We start from the raw sequence: 21,311 nt of genomic DNA, 5'->3' as shown, positions 1-21,311 counted from the left end.
ATCTTCAGTGTCTTTCATCCGAGGATCTCAAAGGTGGAAAGTAGAATCCCCATTTTTCTGGACTAGTTCAAGGTCAAAGAGTGAGTCAGTGGTAAAATCAGGGATAGAACCCAGGTCCCCTAACTCCCATAGTCTTGCTATAACAAGACAGACCTCCCATTAGTTGCTGACACTTACATCTCATTGAAGTCACATGCAACTAACAGCATGGCCAGGCCCTATGCGTGCCAATAAAGGAATACACCAATCAACATGTGACATTTTAAGACCAAAAGACTGAGTCATTATCTTTTCATTAACTACATTTTTCTTGAAAAATATTTTACCTATATTACACTTTAAATCCCATCTTATTTTTCCGTCACTTATTTCTCAAAGCGGTCACTTTGTGCCCACATCACAGAATGATGGGCTGGCTCAAGATGAGATACTGGGACCATCACAAAACACAGCCTGGAAAATGGCAATCATTTGTTTGCAGAGAACGGTGGAAGATAATTCCAACTCACAGGAATTTCAGCTCCAACAATCAACCCTGCAGTATATTTAATTTCTTATTTTGAAGTTCCCATGTTACTGAAGAAAGAATAACCTGTTCAGAAAATCTTAGGGTCAGTGTTCCCCACCCAAAGCAGTTCTTACTCAGAAGTAGTTGTTGGTTCTTTAAAAAAAAATTAGCAGCACCCCTTTCTGAATGTTCCAGATTTAAGAACAGTACCTCTACTACAGCCGTTGTGTATACCATGTGCACAAAGTACAAATTCACAGAAGGGTCATTAGGCTTGTGAGCAATCCTAAAATCCAAATATCGAATCCCGGCATCCAGTTGTTCTGACACATTTAGTACCTGAATGGTTAAAAACAACAAAAGAATCGTAAATTTTTGCAAGGGACATGTGTTCCTTTATTTTAGGAAATCTAAAGAAGCTTATAAAATTGTCCGATCTTATTTATCATATTTTTAGGATTACAAAATCTATTACGTCTTTCACCTTTAAAATGATGCTGAAAGTTTTGTGTGTGGTGCTGACTGTTTGCTCTGAAGTTACAGAAATATCTGACATTAAGGGTTTTTATTTCCTTATGAAGTGGACACTAAACACAGATAAGTTTAAGATCTTTTAAAAAGGACTTTAAATTGTCTACATAATAAAGGCTTAGGAGCCAATTCTTCAATCCCTACACATGAGCAGTTCTGGTTAATACTGAGTTCTGAGTTCAATAATACTCCTATTGAAGTCATCTGGACTCCTTGTTTGAGAAAAGGTTGCAGGATCAGCAACTTAAAATGTCTGCATTCATTTTCCTCAGATCAAAGACTTCACAGAGATTTTCTTTAGGGAGCTCCCTGATCATGTTCCCTCAACAGAAATAATAATCCCATGGATACTGGATTTTTATTTTATGTATTTATTTATAATATTAAAGTCTTTAAGAAGGCTGAATCAGTTTCTGAATTCCTACAAACGGAGGCCTTATGTTCTCTTTCCCATAGCCCTGTCCTAATCACTCTGCTAAGACAGCTGGTGAATGTGGCTTTCTGGGGTGAAAGTTCTAAAAAAACACATATATTTTGATCTAGATAGAGGCCTTACCTATAATAAAAGTTGTACCTATCTAACTAAGTAGTCATGGGATAAGAGGGAAGGTCTTCTCATGGATCAGTAAATGGTAAAAAGGCAGAAAACAAAGGGTAGGAATACATGGGTCATTTTTCAGAACAGAGAGATGTAAATAGTGGTGTCCCCCAGGGGTCTGTGCTAGGACCAGTGCTATTCAACATATTCATAAATGATCTTGAAAAACAGGTAAACAGGAAGGTGGCAAAATTTTGAAGATGGTACAAAATTATTCAAGATAGTTAAGTCCAGAGCGGACTGCAAAGAGTTACAAAGAGATCTCACAAAACTTGGTGACTGGGCAATAAAATGGTAGCTGAAATTCCGTACTGATCAATGCAAAGCAATGCACATTGGAAAACATTATCCCAATTATACAAAATGATGGGGCCTAAATTAGCTGTTCCCTCTCAAGAAAGAGATCTTGGAGTCATTGTGGATAGTTCTCTGAAAATATCTGCTCAATGTGCAGCCTCAGTCAAAAAGCTAACGGAATATTAGGAACCATTAGAAAAGGGATAGCTAATAAGACAGAAAATATAATGCCAATATATAAATCCCTTGTACGCCCACACCTTGAATACTGCATGCAATTCTGGTTGCCCCATCTCAAAAAAGATATATTAAAATTAGAAAAGGTACAGAGAAGGGCAAATAAATGGTTAGGAGTGTAGAACAGCTTCCATATGAGGAGAGATTGAAAAGACTGGGACTATTCAGCTTGGAAAAGAGACAACTATGAGGGGATATGATATAAGTCTATAAAATTATTACTGGTGTGGAGAAAGTAAATAAGGAAGTTTTATTTACTCCTTCACATAACACAAGAACCAGGAGTTACCTGATGAAATTAATAGGCAGCAGGTTTAAAACAAACAAAAGGAAGTACTTTTTCATACAGTCAACCTGTGGAACTCATTGCCAGGGGATGTTGTAAAAAGTATAACTGGGTTCAAAAAAAGAATTAGATACATTCATGGAGGATATCCATCAGTGGCTATTAGTCAAGACTGTCAGAACCTGTGGACCTCAGTGCTAGGGGATGTTGTGAAGGCCAAACTATAATGTGGTTCTAAAAAGAACTAGATACGTTCCTGGAGGATAGGTCTACCAATGGCTATTAGGCAAGATGGTCAGGGATGCAACCGTATGCTCTGATTGCCAGAAGCTAGGATTGGATTACAGGGATGGATCACTTGGTGACTGCCTGTTCTGTTCACTCCCTCTGAAGCACCTGGCATTGGCCACTGTTGGAATACAGGATACTGGGCTAGATGGGCCATTGTTCTGACACAGTATGGTCATTCTTATGTTCTTAACTAATTCAGATTAGAAAGCAGTATGTGGGGGGTTTTAGTTAACGGTGTCCCTTTAACTATTATCCTTATTTATGAATCCTCTATCCCTAAAATATCAGGCTCTCCCACCAAAAATATCTTCCCCATAAACAGAAATTTAGTATTTACAGAATGTTTTTATCTTACATCTCTACCTATGGTATTTAGAATTTGCCCCAAAATGTTATTCACATATCTAGGCACCAATGTATTCCTTAATTGGATTGAAAAAAGTACAAACATTCAACACTATGTAACAAACTTCAAACAAGACAATTAATTCAAGTTTGAGAACATTAGATAATTGGTTACCTGTGTTATAGACCACTTCATAATAATAGGATGTATGATGCAGGGCATAAATTTATCTATCAACTGCAACAGCTTTGATTCATTGACACTTATATCAGAGTTTTTATCTAAACAGTAAGTCATAGTGTCATGGCTCCCTGTAGAATAAAAACAAAGGTTAAGTTTGTTTCAATTGTTTGTTAATACCTCAAATACCATTTTCCTTTGTATTACACAATAGAAAATAATATTACATATGCACACCTAACCTTCCAACTCCCAATCTACCCCCAAAACATAAGTGTGTATTGGCAAAAGGCATATGTATTCACTACAAAACAGATGTGTTTTTACACAAGATAGTTAATTTGAGATCACTATCTTAATGTAAAATCCTAATGGAGAAAAGGCACTGCCATTTTTGTCTTGATGTAGCTAGTCAAGGCAACCCTATTACCAAAATAGTTAAATCAGTGCAACTCCTAGTGTGGACGTAGTCATATTTTGTCAGTACAAGTTCATAGATTTCAAGGCCAGAAGGGACCATTATGATTATCTAGTCTGATCCCCTTTCTAACACAGGCCATAGAATTTCCCTAAAATAATTCCTACAGCAGATCTTTTAGAAAAACATCCCATCCTGATTTAAAAATTGTCAGTGATGTAGAATCTAATACCACCTTGGGTAAATTGTTCCAGTGGTGAATTACTCTCATAGTTAAAAATGTATGCCTTATTTCCAGTGGATTGTGTTATACCTTTTTCTGCTTGACTGAAGAGCCCATTATTAAATATTTATTCCCCATGTAGATACTTACAGACTGTAATCAAGTCACCCCTTAACATTCTCACTCTATCACTGGCCAACCAGCATCAATACAAAATATACTGAAATCTCTTCACCTAACCACCTCTCTGGTAAAAAGTTGCAACTCTTAAACTGTTCTGCAGTGTTGCTGAGTGCAGTTAATGACAGCAGTGAAGCATACTATATCCAAATGAAATGCAGAAGGACTGTGTTGCCAACTCTCATCATAAGTCTCATGATATTTGATGTTTTTCTTAGAGGCTCAGCTCCTGGAGTTCCGTGATTATTTGAGAATTTCAACTTTTGTTTACAAAAAAAAAATGTTTTTAGCCATCATGGTCATGGAGAAAAACATGAAAAATGTGACCCTTAAAGCTCAAAAACCAAAAGGCTAATAAAAATATCCCAAATTTATTATTTTTTAAATCTCGTGATTTGGGGGCCTGATTTATGATTTTTAAATGCTGGGGATTGGCAATACGGGAGAATGTGTCAAGATTACAAGGCTAACTGAACCTGTGTTCCCTTAATGGTCTCTGTGAGAGTAGCCCCTCAGGAGTCTGGCCTTATGCGTTTACCTCTCTTGGGGTGGAATTCCACAATTCTTCCAGTCTTACTGAGCTCTGGGATATAGGACCCTGTATATCAGCGTTGCTTTCCCAGAAAGTCTGAGTGGGTTTGTCACCTGCTCAGATGAACTTTGAGCATCTGTGACCAGTGCCATGCAGTGATCAGACAGCTTTCTTAAAACCAATGTATTGTTTATTTTAAGAGTAGGAACAAAAGATTTAAAGAAAAAGGATTTGAAAACAAACAGACTACTGCATGGCTATGTTACCTAATGGCTTTCTATCCCTAAGGGTAACCTTGGCAGGGTATTGTGTGGCTCAGACACCCCCATCAGGGTATCGTGTGGCTCAGTCTGGTTCTCCCAAACAACGTCCCTCTTCTCAAAAGACAGAGAGCATTCTTTTTAAACCTGCCACAATTTTTTTGAGCTCCTGTGTTCGCAGGCCTTTTCCAGTCTTGCCTCAAGCCAGTTTTGTAGATTAGCTGGAGAGGAGGCAAAATCTTCAAAGCTAATAGCTCTGGCATTCTTCCGTAACAGCCCTCCAGTGTTTGCTGAGAGGCAGCTTGTCTTGAGTCATTCTTTGCCTTCCTGCATATTTTTTCAAACTATCGCCTGTGGGCTAAACCAATATAGTCATATAAAATACATCCTAATAAGGGAAGCAGTGTGGCCTAATGGATAGAGCACTGGACTAGGACTCAGGAAAGCTGAATTCTATTCCCAGCTCTGCCACTGGCCAGCTGGGTGAGCTTGGGCAAGTCACCTCACCTGCCTCAGTTTCCCCATCTGTAAAATGGGGATTATACTGACCTCCTTTGAAATCTACTGAAAAGTGTTTATAGGGAGCCTGGGTGGCTTCCCTCTGAACCAGAGGGTAAAGAGCCATCCTCTCAGCCTGAGTGGGCAGGGCCAGACCAAATTTACGCCAATCCCCAGAAGGGGAGGGGTGGGACAGGAAGTACAAAGGGCGGGGCCCTTTGCCCAGTGAAGAGAGCTCGAGAGAGGGAGACAGACACAAGCTGCTGGCTGCTCCCTCCAGACCCTGCCACCGACCCAGGGGAGGTCCTGGGCCAGGAGGAACCTGACCGGGAGGAAGGCCTGTGGCAACCAGGACTGCCAGCCGCTGAGGACCTGGAGGGGCCCGGCTGTAGCCCGGGCCAGCGTGAGTCCGACACAGAGGGGGAGCTGGAGCTGCCAGCAGCGGAATACCCGGACGAGCTGGAGGGACCGGAGAGGCCCGCTTGAGAGACCGGGTAGGAAGTAGCCCAGGGGCAGAACTGCACCGTGGGGTGGGTGTGTTTGGTCAGCGGGCGCGGATGGTGTGACTAAGGCCTGCCTGTGGGACCATAGCTCTCCATCGCCCCCTAGGGGCTCGGTGGACCGATTGAAACCTGTCACAGTGTTATATAATAGCTGCTTATCATTACTGGAACAAACTGATAAATTAAAGAGTAATAAGTCACCAGGCCCAGGTAGTATTCACCCAAGAGTTCTGAAGGAACTCAAATATGAAATTGCAGAACTACTAACTGTGGTGTATAACCTATCACTTAAATCGGCTTCAGATGGCTGGAGGATAGCTAATGTGACACCAATTTTTTAAAAGGCCTACAGAGGCAATCCTGGCAATTACAGGCCAGTAAGCCTAACTTCAGTACAAGACAAATTGGTTGAAACTATAATAAAGAAAAGAATTATCAGACACGTAGATGAACACAATATATTGGGGAAGAGTCAACATGGTTTTAGTAAAGGGAAATCATGCTTCACCAATCTACTAGAATTCTTTGAGGGGGTCAATAAACATGTGGACAAGAATGATCCAGTGAATATAGGGTATGTGGACTTAGAATCATAAAATCATAGAACCATAGGGTTAGAAGGGTCTGCAACGGTCATCTAGTCTAACCCCCTGCCAAGATGCAGGATTTGTTGTGTCCAAGACAAATGGCTATCCAGCCTCCTTTTGAAAACCTCCTGTGAAGGAGCTTCCACAACCTCCCTAGGCAGTCTGTTCCATTGTCCTACTGTTCTTACAGTTAGGACGTTTTTCCTGACATTTAATCTGAATCTGCTATGCTGTAGTTTGAACCCCTTGCCTGCCTTTCAAGTATTTGAAGACTGTTATCATGTCCCCCATTAATCTCCTCTATTCCAAACTAAACATACCCAGTTCCTTCAGCCTTTGCTCATATGGCTTGCATTCCATCCCTTTGATCATCTTCGTCACTCATCTCTGGATCCTTTCCAGTGTCTCTACATCCTTTCTATACATTGGTGACCAAAATTGGACACAGTACTCCAGCTGAGGCCTAACTTGTGCTGAATAGAGCGGTACTAACACCTCTCATGATTTGCATGCTGTGCCTCTGTTAAAGCAACCTAAAATTGCATTTGCATGTTTTGCAACAGCATCGCACTGTTGATTCATGTTGAGGTTGTGATCCACCACAACTACACAGATCATTCTCAGCAGTGCTGCCGCCAAGCCAGTTATCCCCCATTCTGTATTTGTGCTTTTGGTTTTTCTTTCCTAAATGTAGCACCTTACATTTGTCTTTGTTAAATTTCATTTTGTTGTCTATAGCCCAGTTCTCCAATTTATCAAGATCCCTCTGAATTTTAGCTCTATCCTCCAAAGTGTTTGCAATCCCCGATCCTGTGGAACTCCACTCAAGACCTCCTTCCAATCTGATGTCATTCCATTAATAGTTACTCATTGTTTGCAGTTATTGATCAATTATGTATCCACTTAATGGTAGTTTCTCTGAGCCCACATTTCTCCATCCTACTTATCAGAATGTCATGTTGGACTGTGTCAAAAGTCTTGCTGAAGTCCAGATATATTATGTCCACTGCATTCCCCCATCCACCAAACCAGTAAATTGATCATCAGAAAGCCTTTGACAAGGTCTCTTACCAAAGACTCTTAAGTAAAGTAAGCAGTCATAGGATAAAAGGGAAAGTCCTCTCATGGATCAATAACTGGTTAAAAGACAGAAAACAAAGGGTAGGAATAAATGGTCAGTTCTCAGAATGGAGAGAGGTAAATAGCAGTGTCCCCCAGGGATCTGTAGTTACACAAGTGCTGCTCAACAAATTAATAAATTATCTGGAAAAAGAGATGAGGTGGCAAGTTGGAGATGATACAAACTACTCAAGATAGTTAAGTCCAAAGCAGACTGCAAAGATCAAAGGGATCTCATAAAACTGGGTGACTGGGCAATAAAATGGCAGATGAAATTCAGTGTTGATAAATGCAAAGTAATGTATTCTGGGAAACGTAATCCCAACTATACATACAAAATGATGGGTTCTAAATTAATTGTTCCCACTCAAAAAAGATCTTGGAGTCACTGTGGATAGTTCTCTGAAAAATCTGCTCAATGTGCAGCAGCAGTAAAAAAAGCGAACAGAATGTTAGGAACCATTAGAAAAGGGATAGCTAATAAGACATAAAATATCATAATGCTACTGTATAAATCCATCATACACCCACACCTTGAGTACTGTGTGCAGTTCTGGTCGCCCCATCTCAAAAAAGAGATTAGACTTGGAAAAGATACAGAGAAGGGCAACAAAAATGATTAGGGTCTGGAACAGCTTCCATATGAGGAGCGATTTAAAAAACTGGGACTATTCAGCTGGGAAAAGAGGCAATTAAGAGGGGATATGATAGAGATCTATAAAATTGTGAATGGTATGAAGAAAGTGAATAAGAAAGTGTTATTTACTCCTTCACATAATACAAGAACCAGGGGTCACCCAATGAAATGAATGGGCAGCAGGTGTAAAACAAACTAAAGGAAGTACTTCTTCATACAACATACAGTCAACCTGTGGAACTCATTGCCAGGGGATGTTGTGAAAAGTATAACTAGGTTCAAAAAAGAATTAGATAAATTCATGGAGGATAGGTCCATCAATGGCTATTAGTCAAGACTGTCAGGGATGCAATCCCATTCTCTGGGTGTCCCTACGCCTCTGACTGCCAGAGGTTAGGACTGGACAACCGGGGATGGATCACTTGATAATTACCTGTTCTTTTCATTCCTTTTGAAGCATCTGCCATTGGCCACTGTCAGAAGACACAATACTGGGCTAGTTGAACATTTCGTCTGTCCCAGTATAACTGTTCTTACGTAATCAGACTAATAAATCTGTCCCTGAGAGTAATCACTCCCACTGTAATTCACTAGCACAGCAGGACTACCCTGGTAACTCTTGTAAAAAGAGTCATGCAATCAGTAATAATCATAAGTGATCAGGATCTTGGTTTACATCTGATCCAACAGATAGCATCTTCAGTTACTCCCACTCAATCTATTTAGACTATTAGCTCCTTGGAAAAGAAATGGTATTTTCTTCTATTGCACAAGCGCTGACCACACTGTTGGTACTCCAAGCGTCTGATGCTTAAATGTTTTGACAACAAGATCAGTATCTAGAGATGAAGGTTAATATTTACCTGGAAGGGATAAGTTATGGAGAGGAACATCCCAGAGATTTTCTGGCAGATGTGACATCCAATCACCATTTTCATGACACAGATGAATGGACCTTTCTGAAGTGGCTTTCATTATTTGCAACAGTGGGTTCTCAGAGGATGTTCTGAAAAGAGTTGAAGTATTTTGTACATTATAAATAGTTTGAGTGATTCGTGCTCCTATTGTATAACTTACATTTGGTCTGCCTGATGACCTGTGGTCCTAGGGCCTGATGTCAAACACACTGAAGTCAGTGGAAAGGCTCCCATTAACTTCAGTAAGCTTTGGCTGAGACCCCTATACTCTGGAAAAGGAGCCAATTTACTACTAAGCTAGAGGAGGTGGCTTAATGGTCTCTAAAGTTTAAGTTTGGTATCGTTATCTTCCTTGGAACCACATGTTCATAACCCAGCAGGGTCACCTCAGTCTTTCCTTCTGAGGTAAATAATCTAGGCACTATGCAACTTATTGTGTGTGGCCTTTCAGGCAAGGGCACAGGCTCGATATGCAAATTAAAGATCCCACTGCACTATCCCTAGTCACATTTCTTTCCCCTTCACTATTGTTCTGTACATCAGTCGGTTGGTCCCCTCTTTCCCAGCATACCTGCATTTCAGTAGTGCTGTGTGTACTGTATATTGAACAGAGGTGCTATGTAAGCTTAAAATAATATTTTTAAATGCTAAACATTTGCAAGAAACTGGATAGTCTCTCTTTCCCTTTCTATACAGCCAGTGGAAGCTCCTACGTGTGCAGCACTGTTGAATATCAGGCCACTTATTTAGGTACCTATATAATGATTATGGGGCCTGTTAGGGGGCTTATTCCTTCACCCACTTACTTCCCTGGTCCTTCTCACATGAACAGAGAGTAACAATACCTGAAGTCCAAAGGTGCAAACAATTCGATGTTTATTGGGGTGAACTTCCAGCAAGCATGATTCCAGTTTCCTTCCTTAGTATCCTCCTTCCCAGCTCTAACACCACAGAGCCTTACACCTGTGTCCCTGTTCCCATTCCTGCCCTTAGCCAAACATGATTCCAACTTCCTTACTTCCATTCCCTGTTCCCATTTCCCCCTTTAGCAAAACATGATTCCAATTTTCTTACCCCCATTCCCTGTTCCTATCTCCCCCACCCACCCACACACCGACTCACTTCCGCATTGACTACAGATTATATAGTAAAACTTGAGTTCTGCTTAGCTATACCTTAACCAATCATTTTCCTGAAATTTAACTAACCAATCCTAACATATTGTAACATGATTATGTAACCAATTATATCCCACCACCTTAATTAGTTTACACTCAGCAAAATTAATTATACAGCAGACAGGAACAATCACAGAACCAGACAGAGATTATACAGACAAACAATAGCAAAGTGGGAACTATAATGACAAGACAATACAGAAGTGAGGATTTCACATCCCAGCTATTGATAAGTGAGTTCTTGCCAGACAGGATGCTATCAAACTAAGTTTCCTTTTACATTTTCTAGGCACTTCCCTTTCTCTGGAGGTGATAGGAATACAATCCTGTCCTGATAGTGCCTAACAGCCCAATAGCACCTTATTTCAATGTGACTAGTTTGGAATGTGAGGATGTGACTGTTGGCTTCCTAGCTTATGGCTGCCTCTGCTGCTTAGCCAAAGGCCTTAGACTAAGAACAGGGCCTCAGACTGTCACAGTAAGAGAAGCTCCTTACACCAGCAGATAGTGATTTTGATTCTTTCTTTTATACCTCTAGAACTAGCCAAGTGATAAGAATACACCTAAATTCTTAAAGTACAGGCCTTTGCAGACAGGCCTGAATATCTATATCCTAACAGGGCCTAACTTTAGGCACCCATTTTTGAAAATCTTTGTTTTGGATTCCACACCACTTTTCATAGGGGTTTCTTGAGCTAAGTTTTTTCCACACACAAGCCACGCCACAGAGTTGGAGCACAGCCTCTGAACTTGAGGCCAGCCTCCAAATGAACCTCATTAGCTAGGTAAACTAATGAAATATGCCTGTGCAATTTACATTTAAGATCTTTAGGAGGATGCTGTAACATCACCACTCAGTGTTCCTCCCTGACACAGGGCTAAAACTCCGAGGGGCAGCTCCTTGGCTGCTGGAAATTGTCAGAGTTCCATGGAAGTTAACAGAGCTATGACAATTTACATCAGCTAAGGAGCTACCCCTTGTGTGGCAATGACTCTCCTTACTGCCAGCGAGGACTTGATGCAGTTCTCTCTCAAGCCTGTGAAAGTCAGGCTTGTGATGGAAACTGAGATTCAGCTGCTATAAATAATGGAATGAAATTCTGATCCTAAAAATAACTACAAATATTGAGTATATGTTTTCTCGCTTCCCCCCTTCCTCTGTTGCTTGTCTTCTTATACCCCAATTCTGCATTCCTGCATAAGGGTCTAACACAGGGATCGGCAACCTTTGGCACGTGGCTCACCAGGGTAAGCCCCATGTGGGCTGCGGGAAGCAGCATGGGCTGAAGGATGTGCTGACTGCCACTTCCCGCAGCCCCCATTGGCCTACAGCGGCGAACTGCGGCTAGTGGGAGCTGCAATCGGCCGAACCTGCAGATGCGGCAGGTAAACAAGCCAGCTCGGCCAGCCAGGGGGCTTACCCTGGTGGGCCGTCGGCTAAAGGTTGCCGATCCCTGGTCTAGCAGTACAGAGTCCCACTGAAGTCAGGGGAGCTCTGCACAGGTGCAGGAGCTTGTCAGTCCATGAGCAACACAAGGCAGAATCAGGGCCCTCCTCCGTTGTAGGAATTTTGAGGCAAACATTATGTCTTCCTGTAGATTTTAAGGCCAGAAGGGACATTATAATCTAGTCTGCCCTCCTATATAACACAGACCATAGAATCTAACCCAATAATTTCTGCATTGATCCCATATGCTCTGTTTGAGCTAGAGCATGTCTTTTAGAAAGAGATCCAGTCTTGCTTAAAGACTGGAAAGCAATGGAGAATCCATCACACTGCTAGATAAGCTGTTCCAATGGTTAGTTATCCTCACTGATAAAAAAGTCTTATTTCTAGTCTGACAGTAGACAGGCTAGGTGTGGACAGTACCAAGCACTTTGTGGATGTTACCATAATAAATATTAAACCCAGTGACTAGGTAGTATACAATTGCATAGACATAATAGACAGTTTCATTAATATTTTAATATCTGTATTAAATATCTGTAATATGCATGATACATTTCCAAAAACATAATAAATAATGTAAACTTACCAAAATATAATAGAGTATCATAATTTTAGCTCATTGCCTTCTAAATTCAGTAGGCCAAAAAAGAGGGTGTGGCATTTCACTGGTGTGGAGAAGTTTATGTTGGAAGTATATATTGCATGCTTCGACCTGTGGAATTCCTGATGAAACAATGAAAGTGAATTCACCAGTCCTCTTAGGAACAAACTAATAAAGCAGTGATTGGGGAAAATATGTTTACATAAACTAAGTGAACTGCCACTTAAGATTAAATTGTCTCTGGAACACGCAAGCAAAAGCATCCATATCTAGAAACAGTCTAAATAATACAGAATCCAACTCCCAGATTGCTTTTAAAAGAAGTACACCTCTACCCCGATATAACGCTGTCCTCGGGAGCCAAAAAATCTTACCGCGTTATAGGTGAAACCTATATCGAACTTGCTTTGGCCTCAAGCATTTCCCTTATGAATAGTCACTTCCTGCCCCCTGACTGACCCCTCAGAACCCATGACCCATCCAACCCCCCCGCTCCTTGTCCCCTGACTACCCCCTCCAGAGACCCTCACCCCTAACTGTTGGATCATATTAAAGAAGTTCTGTATTAAAATCACAAAAGAGTTTGATTCCCCATAGTTTAAATTCCAGGGTATTACTAATTAAGAGGTCTCTTGGTTTTTGGTACTGTTTTTCTCCCTCTCTGTGTGAAACTTGCAAGCTGCTAATTGTGTTAGTACATTCTAAGACAGAGTCTGTTCTCAAAGCAATTCTTTGTAACAGCTATTCACACAGAGAGACTCAAAGCAATACTCTGTATCAACAGAAACAGCACCCAGAGACTCCCTGCCCTTTTGTTGTATTCATCTCACTTTGTTAACAATTGTGATTAAAATAGAGATAGAGGAGGTATGTGGATGGATGCTTGGTGTGGATAATAACTGAATGATCAGGGAGGTGCCAGCCTAAGAATCCAGTGTCCATCGGCTGAAGAAGGCGTCAAGTGGAAATAACCAGAGGACTCCCGGGGGGGGGGGGGGGGGGGGGCAGACTGGAATCCACCCAAGAGCCTCAAGGATGGGAGAACCAAAGAACAAGATAACATCTGGCAGCACGGAGCCGTCAGGAATGTGCTATCTGCTGATTGATTCAGCAACAGCATGATGAAGCAATTCCCATAGACTGGCATAGGAAGAAATTCCTATAAAAATGGACTCTAGAAGGTGAGAACTTTGGGGTCTGATTCTGCAAACCAACTTCCAGGAGCATCAGATGTGCATTTGACAAGGCCCTGCTCCCTCCTCATGTCCAGGCCACCTGGCCAGTGGCTTGGCATGAGCAACTCTAAGGCTGGTAACTGTAACAACCTTGCAGAACCTGTGTGTGTGTGTGTATGAATGAATGTGTGAATAAATATGAGATTGAATGGAATGTTATAGCTATAACTAACTGCTTACTATGATTCTTTCTGTATTCACAATAAATGTGGCATTTTGCCTTTTCCCCTTTAATAAGATCTTGCTGGTTTTTATCTTATTGGTATAACATAACCATCCCTCTCAAGACCCCCACCCCCTATCTAAGCCCCCCTGCTCTTTGTCCCCTGACCGTCCCCTCCAGAGACTCCCCCCATCCCAATCACCCCCAGGACTGCACCCCCTACCCAACCCTCCTGCTCCCTGTCCCCTGACCGCCCCCCGAGACCCTCTGCCCCTTATCCAACCTCTCGGCCCCGGCCCGGCACCCTTAACCTGCCGCTCAGAGCAGCGTGTCAGAGCCAGACACGCTGATGCGCTGCTTTGCCAGAGCACGCAGCCCTGCCCCCCAGAGCACAGCTTTACCATGTTATATCCGAATTCGTGTTATATCAGGGTAGAGGTGTATATATTCAAATAATTCCAGGTCTTTGATTTAGTTACACTATACTTTTGTTCTCAAGGGGGAAGGGATTATTTTAGTTTTACTTACTCTTATGAAATCATTGGTTTTCATTTCAGCTGTTCATTTCTTCAAAAAGATTTCCGCTTTCCTAGCAGCTAGTCTTCCCCTGTGAAAGACTGAACTGAATCTCCTACACTACATCAGGAAACATATGCAAACAAACACAGCATGCTAACTGCCATGGGATTGGTCAGAATCTGCAGCACACTCTCAGATCAAGTGACACCCAGCTTCATGAGAGGAGGAAGAACAAAAGTTCCTCAGGTTAGTGGAGCTGCCTAACATGCATACTCTGGTTTCTCTTCAGATCATATAAATCTTTCACCTTTTACTAAAGATTTCCGTGGAGAGGAACATTTATGAGTTTCTACCCAATTTTTTGAGGCTTCACTTCAGTGAGGCTGCTCCCTCTTGTTGTGAAAAACCATGTAAGAATGAGACACTGTATTGCCTCATGATTAATGTACATGCAAGGAATGACGAAAGGAAGTCTAGCAGCACACAAAGTAATAATATTTAACAAACTTTTTGCAGCATTTTAAGATGTAAGGATGAAAAGGACTGTACAAGAGCTAATCTATATTATTTTTTCTATTAATTATGATCACCTTTATCATCTAACAGCATTTCCATCCTCCATTTCAAGGAGAAGAACTTGATGACCTGATATTTCTTTTCCCATCTCCAACTTCTACAATTTCTACATTTAGGATGTAGGTTATCATCATTTATCCAGTTATTGTACAGACATAGGAAGTGAAGGTCCCATGCTTTAAAAGCTTACTATATAAATAGACAACCTATATACAGATAGTGGGTGAATGACATGTACTGACAACTAGTTTGATTCAACAGTCGAGTTTAGCAACCACCATGCTAGTTACAAATTTGTTTCTCATCATTCCTAGAGACACTGCGATATCAGCTGCATGCCATGGAGTGAATACATTATGATTCTACGATTAAGCTCCCCTATTCAAAAAATACATTTAATGTCTAGTCCCCAGATCAAGGAGGTGATCTTAAGGAGTTATTTAGAGCTTCTGTTATTGTAATTTAGAAGCACATTTCTAAAAGTGCTTCTACTTCACTGTTATAATACAATGCAATTTATTTTTAAATAGCTTCCTTTATACAGAGCGTTACAAAATGCTCCGGAGACATAGTACTTTTCTGAAGCTCAGTAAGGAGACTAGCAGCCAGGGGTGAAAGTAGGCCGGTACGGGCTGGTACGGCGTACCAGTAAGAAGTGGCTGCCGGTACTGGCCCGTACACAGCCGATGTTAAAGCACTGCTGCAGCAGCATTTTAAGGTCATTGCCTCCCTGCGGGCCGCCATTGATGGGCGGGGGTGGGAGCAAAAGGGGCAGCTGCCCCAGGGCCAGCGATTTAAAAGGCCCCGGGGCTCCCGGCCACCGCTGCTGCTATTGTGGCAGCAGCCGGAACCCCAGGCAGCGCAGGCCAGGCAGCGTGAATGGGCTGGCTGGGAGAGGCTGAAGCCCCCCACCCCGCCTCTTCCGCCTGAGGCCCCGCCCCTTCCGGGGTCCCAGAGCTGGGACCCATATTGGTAAGTGCTTAATGTTACTTTCACCCCTGCTATCAGTGGCAGAAAGTGGAAATTAGAAAAATGTTTAAAAGCAGTAAGGATACAAGTTACTGTGTGTCACAGTTCTTGGGTTACTGACGAGTACCTTCTGCTATCTGAGTGCTGCAAAACCCATGGCCCCCACCCCCCAATCTGCATAAACAGGAGTCTCTGTGATGCAAAACTGAGGCAAACAGTCTGACTGCGTTTGAAGGGGATGGGGCTCCTGGCTCCCACTCTCTAAGTCCTTTCAGTACAATCCAAGATTCCCTGCTCCCGGAAGGGGTAGAGGATAGTGGTACCGACTGCTCACCTGAGGCTTGCTGAACCTGTGCTGCCTGTCCAGTATATCGGAGTCTGTTTTCTGCTTGTAGGCACAGGGGAGATCAGTGGGTGAGCTTCTCGAGGGCAGTTTCTCTGAAGCTTTCCAGGAGCCCCTCTCAGGAGCTGCTGTCTGCTTTCTCCCAGAACTGCCCAACAACTGTTTGGAACAACTGGCTTTTAAACTCTTATTCCACCCCTGACATGATTGACAGGGGTGGAGAAGCGGGGCCAGCCTTGCCCACAGTAACCCTTTAACTAATTTGTCACTAGTGGGGGGTTTAAATGCCCTGTCACACTATGATGGAAAGCAGGTGAACCCAACAATGGGGAGGGTAGTGCAGGGTACATCAAGCACAAAAGCAAACAGGACTTTTTTTAAAGTAAGATTTGAAACTGAGAAATCTCTAGGGGAAGAGGAGACAGACGGCAAAGGAGAAAGTGACTGTATAGGTGAGCACAGGGATATGAAGTCAGAGATATAGGATGAAGTAGAGTCTGTGGAGAGTTTTAAAAATTAGGATGACAAAGTTAAATTTGATTCAGAGACTTCATAGGAAGGCAAGTTGATGGAAGAGAGAAGAGTAAGAAGAGAGTTATATGGCTCTCAGACACTACTGGGATAAGTGCATTAGAAATGGACAGCTAGGTTCCTGCATGCTAGAGCAAATCTGGCTACAGCAGTCTGGACAGTTTCAAATTTAAAAGTAAAGGGCATGAATTCTCCTCTCTGGAGTAACACTGGTGATGTCAATGGAGATACTCCTATTTAAATTGCTATGAGTGAGATCACAAACGGGCCCTAAGGATTTAAAACAACTATAAAAGAAGGAATAACAGGAAACTAATCAGCAAGCGATTAAGCAATGACAAAGTATTTCAACAGAGCAAGGGTCAAGGTAAGGATGAATTCTGGTAGTACTGCAGAGGTCATGATAAGCAGATTTACAGATGAAGAAGCTGTGGGAGGAAAGAAGTCCGGGATGTCTTCAAGATTTCTGGCTTTGGTTGCAAAAAATGTCTGAGTTAAAGCAATTAATAGTGGAGGTAGAAATATTGGACAAAAAGGAACTCAGGAGGAGTTGGTGAGTTTTTGAAGCATTCAATAACAGGAAGTTACAGAGCTGACAGAATCAAGACAAGGAGCTATAAGGGGATCAAAGAGTGAGTTGATGGACCCAGAAAGATGCTTTATGTCTGTATATCTGAGTGAAACGTTTCTATTTTGTTAGTTATCATCCATCACGGCTCCATAGTTAAAGCTGATTTGAGTTTTGCACTTAGAGCAAGGATTCAACCATTTTATTGTGCGTGAAGAAAACACTTTATTTTCCTCCCCATTGCACCACTTACTCTTTGAATTATGAATGGATTTTCTGAAATTTTACAGGTAAATCTGTCTGAGTTAAAAGTAATTAAAAAGGGTCCCTTAATAAATTATGCTGCTGTGTGAGACCTTTTTTTGTCCTGAATGATCTTGTCTCAGACACTGTCTAGCTAAGCGAAAAGTGGCAAAGAAGCAACTCTTTAATAGATGTGGTGTAATGGGTAGTTTTTAAAAAGAAATGTTTAGGAGGATTGATGGTTTTGTTTCCATGCTATAAGGCAGGGTTGCTCAAACTTCATTGCATTGTGACCCCCTTCTGACAACAAAAATTACTACTCAACCCCAGGAAGGGGGACCAAAGCTGAAGCCCAAGCCCCGCCCCCCCGGGGGTGGGGCAAACCCAAAACTTGAGGGCTTCATCCCTGGGCAAGTGGAGACTGTAACCTGAGCCCCAGTGCCCCAGGCTGAAACGGTCAGGCTTTGGCTACAGTCCTGGGCAGTGGGGCTCGGACTTTTGACTTCGTCCCCGGGCCCCAGCAAGTCTAACGCCAGCCCTGGCAACCCCATTAAAAAAGGGTTGTGACCCACTTTGGGGTCCTAACCCACAATTTGAGAACCACTGCTATAAGATATGGAAATGCAATAGTTAAGACATCCAAACAGTCTTTGACTGTGAATTTCTGGGGTTTGCAATGCTTGTGTTAGGTATATGTAACACACTGTATCTCAGAGTAGCACCCTGGAATCCCCATATTCACTACTGTCATATAATTATGTCATGTTTTATACAAAGTTTGCCTTGTGAGGTATAATTTTAGAAGTCTTGATCTGTTGAACATTAATATCCTGTTAGATTGTATGTGGTATCATTGTATGTAAAGTGATGAAGTTTTGCTATGTGTGTGTTACTTAAATATGTTTTGAGGTTGGGAGACGCCCATAGCCAATCTTCTAACTGCAACAAAGGACCAGCCAGAGGTGCTGATGGTCCATTAAAGGGAATCCACTCTCAAAACAACAGCCATCCCAGAAACTTCTCAGAGAGAGCACATATACAATAGAGACTGCTTGACCAGTGGGGACTGCCTGTTCCCCACATCACAGCAAAAGATCTTTTCAACAAGCTGGAAGAAAATATAAAAGAGGGGAAGTGACATCATTATTTGGCCTCTCTTCCCCCCAACACAGCACCTGGAAGAAATGTCTGGAGGACAAACACTTTGAACTGGGGAAGGGTGGGCCAAGCCTGGAAGGCAAGTTCCAGCCCATATATTGACAGGTTTCAGAGGAACAGCTGTGTTAGTCTGTATTCGCAAAAAGAAAAGGAGTACTTGTGGCACCTTAGAGACTAACCAATTTATTTGAGCATGAGCTTTCGTGAGCTACAGCTCACTTCATTGGTTAGTCTCTAAGGTGCCACAAGTACTCCTTTTCTTTTAGCCCATATATTGGAGATCTGTAACCTGTTTGTTCTGTCTGTCAGGGTGAGACACTGCTTGATTCAAATCCTGCTTCATTTGTAGAACATAGACTGTGAATTTATTTTTATTCCTTTAGTAACCAACTTTGATCTCTGTGCTTGCGACTTATAATCACTTAAAATCTCTCTTTCTATAGTTAATAAACCTGTTCTATATTTTACCTAAAACACTCTGGTTTGGTTGAAGTGCTTGGAAAATCTCAGCTCAGATTACAAAGGCTAGTGTGTGTCCACCCCACACTGAGGGAGTGGTGAACTTACACTGGTCAGGCTTCTGTATAGTTCTGGGATGCAAGGCTGGGGAGCTGCGGGGAACTAGCTGGAGTCAGTACCAGTGACACCATGGCGCTAGGCCCATACTTTAAAGGGGCCCTGGCCCGGCCTGCTCTTCTCTGCCCCCCGCCCACTGCTCTCTCCTGCGGGGGCAGAAGCTTGGTTCTGCCAGCTCCTGCTGCAGCAGGGCAGGCTCCACTGGCAGCCAAGCTCCTCCCTCCCCCGCCTCTTCCCCCGAGCATGCCACGTTCCTGCCCCTCCCCCGCCACCGAACAGCTCTTCGCCCACACTTTGGACATGCTAGGAGTGGCAAATAAGAGCATACTCTGTGTTAAGAAGCCCTATGGTAATGCTGCTTCTCAGCTAATACCTGTAAACAGGTTTGAAGCTTGTCATAACAGAGAAACCATAAGACACCTGGTCTGCTGTGTAGACGGGGAAACTGAGGCACACCACCTCATGGCATTAATGGCTACATGCCAAGATACAAGTACATAGCCAATATTTGTAACTTCAAATACAAAAATGATACACACATACAAACAGCATAATTATAACCAGCAAATCATAACCTTTTCATAGGCACCTTACCTGATCTCCTTTGTACAAGATTTGGTGCCACTATATGACCTTGGTTGCAACAATCATCTGTATGGTCACAGTTCATATTAATAACATCACACCCCATCACAGTGGCACAGCGAGCAGAGTGAAATGCACAGCTTGTTGATCTGAGTGAGATTTGCACTTCAGATTGTGGTGTAGAGATTTTAAGTGAGACTTTAAGTGTGGTGGCTGAAAACAGTCAAAGTGAAGATTACCAGTTTGTTATTTTCTGTTTGCTTATTTTGGGAAAGGAAAGTAGAAACAGAAAATGCAGAAAGATGGGTGAGAGCAGTGGTGAGCTGGAGCTGGTTTGCACCGGCTCATTAGAACCGGTTGTTAAATTTAGAAGCCCTGTTAGAACCGGTTGTTCCGCGAGGGACAACGGTTCTAAAAGGGCTTCTAAATTTAACCGGCCAAAAGTGGCGCCTTAAGCGCCGACTCCACGGGTGTCCAGCCCTGGAGCACCCAAGGGGAAAATTTGGTGGATGCAGAGCACCCACCGGCAGCTCCCCGCCCCAGCCCCGGCCCCAGCTCACCTCACCTCCACTCTGCCTCTTCTCCTGAACGTGCTGCCCTGCTCAGCTTCTTCCCCCCCCCCCCCCCCCCGGAGCTACCCGCAAATCAGCTGTTCGCGCGGGAAGCCGGGCCAGGCTGAGAAGCAAGCGGCGGCTTCCCGCTCAGGCCCAGGGAGGCAGAGGTAACCCGGGTGTGTGTGCAGGGGAACCGCTCCCCACCCCAGCTCACCTCTGCCACCCTCAGCCTGAGTGTGAAGCCACGGTCTGCTTCTCAGTCCTCCCCGACTGCCCACGAAACAGCTGATTCGTGGGAAGCGGGGGGTGGGGGGCGGAGAAGCAGAGCGAGGCGGTGTGTTCAGGGGAGGGGGAGGAGGCGGAGCGGAGGTGAGCTGGGGCCGGGCGGGGAGCTGCCGGTGGGGGCTCTGCACCCACCAAATTTTCCCCGTGGGTGCTCCAGGGCTGGAGCACCCAGGGAGTCAGTGCCTAAGGTGCCACTTTTGATGTGATCAGTTGGGGAGCGATCGCTCCTCCTGCTCCCCCGCAGCTATGCTCTCCCACCCCTAGGAGCCAGAGGGACCTGCCGGATGCTTCCTGGGAGCTGCCCCAGGTAAGCACCTTCAGGACTCCCCACCTCACCACCGGGCAGGTGCTTCTGACTCTTAGGGAGAGGGGCCAAAGGGGAAGGGTATTTGGGGGCCAAAGGGAGAGGGTATTTGGAGGTAGTTGTTGGACTGTTTTTTGGGACCCATCGGTGCTAGAGCTCATTGCGCCCAGCAGTTGAAGGTCCTTTCACGCTTGCCTCTGAGCGGTCGGTACAGCTGGTGCCCTACCCATTCCAGTATTAGAAAACAGATCGATGACCAGAGCCCTCCAGCAACTGCAGGGGAGACAATTACGCAAACACGCTGTCATAAATATAAAGGGAAGGG

The 21,311-nt window shown here is 43.4% G+C and overlaps 1 protein-coding gene and 1 non-coding gene across 3 annotated transcripts in view; one reads left to right on the top strand and one right to left on the bottom strand.

Annotated features, from left to right (window-relative positions):
- Nucleotides 1-14,433, bottom strand: part of PLCXD1 (phosphatidylinositol specific phospholipase C X domain containing 1) — a 29,494-nt gene extending 15,061 nt beyond the window's left edge. Inside the window, exons 1-5 of one of the 2 annotated variants that reach the window (XM_048859459.2) lie at nt 14,304-14,433; nt 12,363-12,499; nt 9,095-9,237; nt 3,269-3,405; nt 719-847 (exon numbers count right to left, since the gene is read on the bottom strand). In XM_048859459.2, the coding sequence (XP_048715416.1) occupies nt 719-847; nt 3,269-3,405; nt 9,095-9,206 (378 nt within the window). In that variant the 5' untranslated portion in view covers nt 9,207-9,237; nt 12,363-12,499; nt 14,304-14,433. The remainder of the gene's footprint in view (nt 1-718; nt 848-3,268; nt 3,406-9,094; nt 9,238-12,362; nt 12,500-14,303) is intronic. The other variant, XM_048859450.2, reaches the window with a different exon arrangement.
- A 130-nt stretch (nt 14,434-14,563) lies between these two features.
- LOC125630733 (U5 spliceosomal RNA) lies at nt 14,564-14,679 on the top strand. Its single transcript, XR_007354776.1, has one exon. It is a non-coding gene; the product is annotated as a U5 spliceosomal RNA (small nuclear RNA).
- Nucleotides 14,680-21,311: the final 6,632 nt, after the last annotated feature.

This window comes from Caretta caretta, chromosome 1 (genome assembly GCF_965140235.1).
Source record: "Caretta caretta isolate rCarCar2 chromosome 1, rCarCar1.hap1, whole genome shotgun sequence".
NCBI classification, from domain to species: Eukaryota; Metazoa; Chordata; order Testudines; family Cheloniidae; genus Caretta; species Caretta caretta.
Note: the sequence above shows the minus strand (reverse complement) of the source record. Positions and strands in the feature narration are given on the sequence as shown.